General features: G+C 37.2%; 1 protein-coding gene across 2 annotated transcripts; it reads right to left on the minus strand.

The window, feature by feature from the left end:
• Nucleotides 1-1,299: 1,299 nt before the first annotated feature.
• LOC122666862 lies at nucleotides 1,300-5,382 on the minus strand. Of its 2 annotated transcripts, XM_043862967.1 has the most exons (7): nucleotides 5,180-5,382; nucleotides 4,870-5,076; nucleotides 4,395-4,653; nucleotides 3,989-4,201; nucleotides 2,716-3,764; nucleotides 1,881-2,676; nucleotides 1,300-1,796 (listed from the first exon to the last, which is right to left on the minus strand). In XM_043862967.1, the coding sequence occupies exons 4-7, from the start codon at nucleotides 4,161-4,163 to the stop codon at nucleotides 1,486-1,488; spliced, it is 2,331 nt and encodes a 776-aa protein (XP_043718902.1). In that variant the 5' UTR covers nucleotides 4,164-4,201; nucleotides 4,395-4,653; nucleotides 4,870-5,076; nucleotides 5,180-5,382; the 3' UTR covers nucleotides 1,300-1,485. The 2 variants fall into 2 exon arrangements, with proteins under 2 accessions (XP_043718902.1, XP_043718895.1); XM_043862960.1 differs by having other exon boundaries at nucleotides 1,300-2,676.
• Nucleotides 5,383-9,400: the final 4,018 nt, after the last annotated feature.

A 9,400-nucleotide genomic window follows, 5' to 3' on the forward strand; every position in this document is an offset into this window, starting at 1 on the left:
ACCCTCCCCAGACCCCGCATTCCAAGATCACATCTTAAAGGGGTAAATCCCTTTAAGATGTGATCTTGGAATGCTGAATTTGTTCATTATTTGGGTAATTCTTGCTTTTGATCTTCTTTCTGTTTGCCTACTGATATCAGGAACTTGCGATGTCGTATACAACCAATGTTGGTCTTAAGGTCTTGTAGGATTTACTCTGTACTGTCTTTAGTTTAGCTGACAACTTATGTTATTTTTATAGTTCGAAATATTTCTCTCTGATCCTCTTATTGCTGTTTCCCCTATATATCTTACCTTTTTAACTTGTCATCCTCAACTATTATAACTAACTTGAGTTCTGTTCTTAGTTTCCATTTTGGGAGGAGGGGGTTGTGGGTTGGCAGGGGGAGGTAGCAAAGGCTTACTTCACTCCCCCCTCTTGAGGAGCTAGCAAAATGGAAGGAATTATCTAAAGCATGATCACTGGTTGAAATCATTTCAGCAGAAGAAGGTGAATTTGATCTGGTTTACTGTCCATAAATGGTGATACTGTCTAATATATATTGTTGGATAACACTGAATGAACTGCACCTGATCCGATTTTGGCATGAGCTGAGTCAACTTGGCTTAAGAACTATATCAAGTTTGAGTTGAATCAACTGCTAGATCTTGTCTTTGTGTGCTTGAAGTTGAGGATATTTGTTCATATATATTTCCTCAGGTATCTGAGGAATTTAATGTTTCTTCAAATTGATATGAGGGCTTAAAATAAAATGCTCGCTCTCTCTCTCTCTCTCTCTCTCTCTCTCTTTCTCTCTCTCTCACACACACACACACACATATATATATATATATATAGCCTTCAGATCTTGCTATGGTTTATTTTTGGTTTCAGATTAAATATAGAGTCTTGATATTCAAGACTTGAAAAAGACTTCTCAATCATATATATGACCCAAATTGAGTACAGTAGAAATACTGGAGTTTCAGTCCTTGTATTGGACTCCTCTTTTCTTATGCTTTATGGAGCTATTATCCATTTTTTTTATTTATTACTTTGTGGTAGCTTAAGATTTAAATGTAAAGAAAGTATGTAAAACCATAAAATTTTAAAAAATGAAGTTCAAAATTGAAAATAAAGCCTTTGATATACATACTCTCCATATTGCAATCACTGAAAGTGAATCTGCTTAAGTGCACTTTCCATATTCCCTCCTCTAGCCTTATCTCAAACCAGCAAAGAATAATAATTATGGACAATATGAAATCAAGTTATAAACCAAGCTCATTCAAGTGGAAAAAGAAAAAAGAAAAAAAATAAAGGTGGAAAAGGAAAGGAACACAAATAATGGATGACAACTCTCATAAAGGTGATCTCTCTCATTTTCTGTCTAATCTACAAATCCACAACTCTCTCTTTTTCAAGTCACCCTTACACCAAATCAATCAAACCACTGAGAAGGAACGTAAAAAAAAAATATGTATATATATATGGGACTTGAAAGCTTATTGAATCACTTCTGTACAACCCATGCAGTTGCTGAAGAGGGTATACTTGGGCTTGCGCTTCTGTATCACTCTGGGTGAAGTAGCCATGTCTTTCTTGGTGGATGAGTTCCACCCATCTTCTGCTGACTTCTTTGCAACATGACCCTTGTTTTTCTTTGCTGACTCGTTCGCATGCTTCTCTCCTTCCTTCAAGAAGTCTAGAAGTGGGGTCCTCAACTTCTCTGAACTGGTTCTTTCCAATGCAATGACATGCTTTTGTGCTGACATCTCTTCATACTGTAATTGGTCCTTTTCAGATTTTTCTTTACCTGCATCTGGGTTTTCAATATTAACATCATTAACTCTGTTTGCTAAGGTTTCAAAATCACAGTTTTTAAGTTGAAAGACATCACCTTTTGCAGTCCTTTCCTGACTCAGTAATGGGGTTTGATCGGATTCCTCTATCCTTGCTTCAAGTGGGAGTTCAAAATCAAAGTTGGGAGGTTTACCAACCTCAACGTGGAAATTGATGTCTTCTTGAATTGAATCAGTTGTCAACCTGTCTGTACTTTTTTGAGTATCAGACCCACAAATTGCGAATACAGAAACTTCATCTTTTGCATGAAGCTGCTTGTTTAACTGTATTTCCAGGACTTCAACCTCTTGACCTTTTGCACAAATCCTTTTGTCTGACTGGGTTGCTGGGGCTTCACTTTCTTTGCTTGGGGTATAGAGTTCAAAGTTGGACTCAGCTCTAACATCAACACTGGCTTTGATATTGTCTTGGTTCGTTGCATTGATGGAATAGCCATTGTTTTCTTGTGTTCCAAAATCAGACTCCAAGTCAATGTCACATGTATGGTTGGTTACATCACATGTTGATTCTTGTTCCTCAGAGCCATCCACAGTACTATCAGATGACACAAGTGCCACTGTAGTGAGTTCCTGATGTTGTGACTGGTCTTGCCTGGATGTCTCATTCACCAAAATTTTTTCTACAGTTGAGTTTGCTGTGTTGAATTTGGAAGTTTTACTGACATCAACCTCATCATCACAGTTTTGATTTGATTCCTTGTTTGAATCATTTTCAGAATCTACTGATTCAGTTTCCAGTAGTCTGCCCTGTTTGCGATCTTGAGTCTGGCCTAGAGAAACAGAGTCTGGTGGGAGAAAATTTTCCACTGTTTCAATCGGATACAAACTTGCATCAATTGTTTCCCATCCTTGTGGACCTTTTCCTATTAAATTTGCATCTTGTGTTTTCTTCATTGCTTCTATGGTCACTTTATTCTTTGTTGGGTCCAATGAAGGTGAGGAACATGTTGGGAGTTTCCTCTCTTCATGGTTCCCAACAGTGAGAATTAGTTCTGTTGGGATAGTTTCAACAACAAAGACCATCTTGGTTTCTCCCTCCAACTCCTCACTGGGTTCCTCTGAAACCAATCTCTGGTTGGTATCATGCATGTTGAGTTTGAAGACATCTACACTCCCATTTCCATCATCAATGTGGAAACCCCTCTGTTTCTTGGGCTTGTATGAGTCATATAACTCACATCCCTTTAACTTTTCTCCATGATTAGTGCCTATCATCACACACTCAGTTTGAAAAATATTCATCTCACCTGCATTTGATTCTTCCACCAGTTCCTCAGAAAACAAAGTTGTGTTAGAGTCATACCCACTCTGTTCACTTTCTGATCCATTCTCCATCACTTTTCTGTCATTCGTCAGAACTACATATTTGCATTCTGGTTCAGAAGCTTCTATTTGGACGGAATCTGATAATCTTGTCAGTACAACAGCTTCAGATTCTGAGTCCCTGCAATCCCTGCCATCATTCCCAAGAGAGTTAGATAAGATCGTTTCTTTTCCTCCCCTGTTTTCAACCTCAGGTGTTGGTGTTGTTTGGCACTTGTTTTCAGCTTCAATTCCGCCTTTCACCTCATTGATATTGCTCATGTCTACCTCCTCCAGTTCTTGGGATTCTGTGTTTTCCATTGGCATATCTTTCCCAATCTGTTCTACTTCTGAGTAGGAATGCAGAATATAACTTCCATGTTGACTGTCTGCAACCTCATCCTCTGGTTTGTGTCCTTTCTCCTCAGAATCTTGTGGTCCACTTGATTTGGTAATATCGCCACTGCTTCCTGGTAATTTTCTGCTGGCTTCCACAAATTGTTGTGTGTCAACTATAGTAGACTCCCGGAGATCAGAATTCAGATTTTCTAATTCCACAGATTCAGGATTGTGGACTATGGATTTTGTATCGAGAGATGAATTCCTTGCCTCTTCCCTCTCTGTTACAAATCTCAACTAATCAATACAAATATTTTAAGCCATATTTGTACTTAATATGCTTATATGCCTTTCAGTATTATAACAGAGATGGTTTATTAAAAAAAGGATTTTGTTAAAACATGTAACTAATCAGACAGACAACTTCTCTTGGGTATTCAAAATTTTGAGAAATCAAAATTCATGTCCAGCAGTTGAATTAAAATGAAGCTGGTTAAATACTAACCTCCCTCAATTGATGCCTGTCTCTGAATTTGGTCGTCATTTGATCTGGATGAATTGTACTTGGAAGGTGAAGCTGTATGCTCATTAGACTTTCCATTTTCTGATGATGAAACTAATGGATCAGCATGAGATATATTGGATGTATGTTGACCAGAGTTAACAGTTTCTGATTCCATAGTTTTGGAGTTAAGGACTATGGAATTTGAATCCAGTGGCAAGTCTAAACTAATTAATACAAATACATCAAGGAACATATTTATTTGTCTAATGTGTTTTTGTCTTTTCTACATGCCAACATAGTTAATCTTATTGAATAAATGGATAAATTTGTAAATATATGCAGCATATCAGACAGATTCCTATGTCATGTTTTAACTTTTGAAGCATAGAAATTCAGTTGTATTGAAAAGAAACCAATTAAATACTAACCTCCTCGAATTGATGCCTGACTCTCAGTCTGGTTCTCATTTGTTCTACATAAGTTCTCCTCAGAAGGTGAACCTGTGTGCTCATTTGTCTTCTGATCTTTAGATGATGAAAGTAGTAATTCCATGTGAGGTATGGTGGATTCATGTTGATCAGATTTAAGGCTGTGCATTTCCATGGATCTGGGTCTACAGACCATAAATTTTGTATCCAGAGATGCATTCCTTGTCTCTTCTTCCTCTGCAATTTCTATTAATCAAATATATTAAAGAACAAATTTATATAACATGTTTATGTTCTTGTACATTAAAACATAGAAAAGTATAGTTTAGAAACCTGTGCAGCTAATCAGACAGATAATTTCCCATATTCATGTTCAAACTTTGTTGAATACATATTCTGTTTATAGTAGTTCCGTCAAAATATACTTCCTGAATAAAACCAGTTGGTACTGACCTTTTCGATCTGATGCTTGTCTCTGAATTTGGTTTTCTATTGTTCTGGACAAGTTCTCCTCTGAAGGTAGAACTATTTGCTGATGAAATTTACCGTCCTTGGAAGATGAAACCGACTGTATTCCACCATCTATGCCATTGTGATGTTTGGAGTCCATTGAAGATTTTGGAGATCCCTCAGGAGCTTGAGTTTCAGTTTTATCTTGCTCTGGAGTAGCACAACAGGAAAAGTATCATTACTTAGGAAGGTGCATGGAGATAACATATCTGATTGACATGAATCATACACTACTATTTTAGAAGTTACGAACCTCTTCCATCCAATGTTTGTTCCTCAATAGGATCATCTGTTCTGAATGAATCCTCAGAAGCAAAGACAGTGTTGTATTCATGGAATCCCTCCTTAGGAGAAGAAACCTGTCGGTAGGAATCTTCTATACCATTTGCATTAATTGAAGCGACTGTTGCTTCCATAGATTCTGTTGAAGCTTCAAGGTTGGTGCTATCTTGCTCTGTGTTAATCCAGAAACCAGATTTAGAAAACAAATTGCTACTAATGTTCTCTGAATAGAAGCTACCTTAAAAGCTAGGGGACATTCTACTGTACCTTGTTGCATCCCAGATATGTTCTGGTTGCCCATCTCGTTTCTCATGTCAACAACTCAATCAGTGCACCCAGAACACAGCTGAAGTGATTATCTGTTTCAATTGCTCGAGTTCATCTAAAAGAAGAATATGAAGGTCAGAATCTTGAAATCTATGAGGCTATGAACTCCATACCATCATAATTGTGTTCACATTTAAAGAGCTATAAGCATTTGTACAGCTTAATTTTTGTGAGTGTGCCTGCTTTTTATTAAAATAGCTAATTCATCTATTGCTTAAAGCATAAGCCTCAATTGGGTCATCAGCAAGGCCACTAAAAAACAGGAAGAGAGAGAGAGAGAGAGAGAGATTAATGGAAAGCTTTCTTTCCTTTGGAAAAATATTCTGAAAAGACATTTCCTAGTATTGATGACAAGGCTGCCAACTAAGATCTCAGTTATCTCCAGACACTTGGTATGCATGATCCATCTCTAGAAGTCCATGTAGGTGAGACTTGATTATTGTTAATGACACCACTGCCATACATTATCTAGAAATTAACATAAGATAAACTACATGTATAGTATAATAATATCCAAGAAACATGACTAGAGTACTAAGGGATATATATATTATCTAGGATTACAGTGAGTTCACTATTAGGGAAGGCCACATGCTTCCTATGGTTATTAGAACCTGCCAATATGATTATGTTTGCTGGACTTTCTTCTGTACACTTCACCTATTTCACATGCTTTACCCATATCCAGGAAAGCAAATAGACCCACTTCAGGGGAAAGCCAATCTAGTCCTATTCCTTTGATCTAATGCATTCTGTGGAGTTTCATTAAAAAACAGAAAAATTTGAGCTTCCTAAGTCCATCTGTCTGATCAGGTTGATTTGTCCTTAGATGGCCATGAACTCTGAAGCTGGTTCTTGGACCTCTTCTTCAAGATATATACCTTGCAGTAAAAGCAATTCCAGATGCATTTGCATTTGACAAAACACAACTAATTAATTCTGATCTCATCATGGCTTCCCCATTTTACTTGTTATCCACCAACCTCCTATATGATATAAAGCCAACTAAATGGACCCTACTCACATTTGGGGAGATAGAGTGGTAATAATCCACCATACCCACTTCTTAAGAAACTACACGTTGGAATGATTATATATGACTTTGCATCAGATCATTTTCTTACCATAATGGCCTATAATTAAGGGGAGCAAAAAAGAGGATAGATCAGAATTAGCCTAACAACTTTCTTTTCAGATTACATTATGACCCTTCCCAAACCTCGTGGTCATGGGTTCGAGTCTTTGGAAACAGTCTCTCTACGAAGTGGGGGTAAGACTGCGTACATTAAGACCCTTCCCAGACCTTGCAGTAGTGGGAACCTCTTGCACTGGGTACGGCCTTTCTCAAAAACGTGTTAACGATGTATGAATTATAGGTGTCAGGGGAGGTTGTGGCAAAATGAGCCTTGATTAAATTGAAGTGCTATCATTGCTTGTGGGAACTGCTATACATGGTGGAATATAAAGCTGAGATGGACGTTTAGTGCTTTGCCACATGACTACTCTCAAGGGGTCCTTATGGGATGGACGGGGTTTTGCATTTCAGGGGTGAAACCCTTTTTTTTTTTTCGTTCTTTCTTTCAACTGGGGTAAAGCCCTTCCTACAGGCTTACTTTGAGGGATGAGCTCAAAGGGAAGGATAACTCTAGGATCATGCCATAATTTTTTAAGAATACTTCAACTTACAAAAACTTTAAAAGTACCACCCCAAATAGATTTGGAGAAAGGGCAGGAGAAAAATAAATGTTCAACACTTTTAGTAGAGTTCAATAAAGACAACAATTTGGAATTGACAAATTCCTTTGGAAAAGAAATTTTTGAGTTTTTTTTTGAAGAGTTTGCAACCCATTGAACCAAATCCCCACTTCATCTAGGTCTCAGATGGATATTGGGAAGTTTACTCCAAACCTCCATGAGAGAATGGGAGATACTAGGGTTGGGACTCCAAGAACCATCCCAAAGAATGGAAGATATCTTAAAAAGCCTATCTGAATCAACATCATATCTGATCCTGTCACTGTACTTTGATATTAGCACACCATCAGGGTATCAATATTTACCAAAAAAAAAACCACCAGGTATCAATTATCTAGCCAAAGACAAGTGTCTAAACCATCATCAATGGAAGTTTGAATATGGTCAGAAACAAGGTATCTATATTTTAGGATTTTTGTCCAAGCCCAAGAAGCATCAATTGTGCAAGGAATGGTCCAGATGGAATCTAATTTGAGGTATCTGGAGTAATCCCAAACAACCCAAATGCTCTTCTGTTAGAAGCCATCTTTTCAAATAAGCTTGACAATGCCAGCACTATTGACTTCCTTAACTCTACGAAGACCTAGCCCCCCCAACCCACAACTCTGTTTTTTGGAAGACAGACCTTGGCTAACTCAAGGGATGCAAAAAAATTGAGCATCGCTCTCTTCAATTCTCTCTGGTTTTATTTCTTCCTTAAAATATTTTACAAGTTTTAGAAGTCTTCTTTCTTGATTGAGCACAACTCTTAGAGTTCCAATGTGGTCCAGTAAATGAGTGCAACATCTACTGGTAGGGCTTAAATACGACAGTTTCATCTTTGAAATCTATTTGTAAGAACCCGTTATTGCACCATATTTAAGAGGCGACTACGATCTTAAAGAGAGTTACTGGTGGCACGACTCAGCCCCACCATCATCTTTATGTTGTATCTTTGTGATCAAGGTAGACAAGTATACGTGTTCTTTTGGTTGTTGGTAAAGCTCTCCTATTGTTCGGAGTTACCATGTTTCAAGTGTTCCTATATATTAATCCAATAATATCTCAAACTGTTGATATTGAATATTGTGATTCTCATAGGCTTTGGGTTTACAAAAGACAGAAAAGAAAAAAGAAAAAAGATTCTCACAGGCTTTGGTTTTGCAAGAGGTGGCAAAACCAATAGGATCGGCAGTAGAGGATCTGGATCCATCACACTATCACTATCCAAATTTAATTAATAAATTGTATTTTTTCGTTGCATCCAAATATTTAGGATTTGAAAAGTAAACTTACATTGAAAAGTATAGTTCCTAAATATAATAAAAAATTTAAGTAGATTATACAATCATGTTAGATGATGATGACAAAAGTTTTCTTTTTTTACTTTTTAAAATCAATATCTTTTCTTTTCCTTATACTTGCAATTGAGGAAGCCTAAATGTAGATTGGTGAGTACCACAAAACCAAATGATAAAAAAGGGAAATTTTCTATCATTCCGTTGTATTTATTCTATATTTATTTAAACTTTTTACTCAAAGGTTTTTTAGGAGCTTATAAATATTTATAAGGGGGGGAGGGGTGAGTGACCTGAGGATGAGGAGGGGATAAGGTACCAGCGAGGAGACTCGAACTTAAGACCTCCTGGTCCGTTCACCAACTGAGCTAAGTAGTTGTTGGTTACATGCTATAAAGTTTTACAAGAGAAAAAATAGGAGAGATAGATACGAAAGAGTTTGTTGTAACCACTTCTCTATAAACCCAGTCAGCTTGGTCTCCCCTTACCAGATTTAAAATTTGAAATTGAATTCAAATTGGTAACAATATTCATAATACTCCTGTCTATTTTCAATTATTACTCCCTCCTTCCCTTCCCCTTACCAGATTTAAAATTTGAAATTGAATTCAAATTGGTAACAATATGCATAATACTCCTGTCTAAATTATTACTCCTCCTTCCCTACAGTGTATGTTAAGTAAAAATTTTAATCCCAAAATACCCTTTTTCTATCTTACTTTCTTGCTTCTTCTTTCTCTTGCAACCCCACTGGCCCCCACGATCCCATCCTCTGTACCTCTGAGGGACCAAGCATCGCCGCCCTCACTACCGGGTATCTTAGTCCCCACCCC

This window comes from Telopea speciosissima, chromosome 1, assembly GCF_018873765.1.
Source record: "Telopea speciosissima isolate NSW1024214 ecotype Mountain lineage chromosome 1, Tspe_v1, whole genome shotgun sequence".
Classification (NCBI taxonomy): domain Eukaryota; kingdom Viridiplantae; phylum Streptophyta; class Magnoliopsida; order Proteales; family Proteaceae; genus Telopea; species Telopea speciosissima.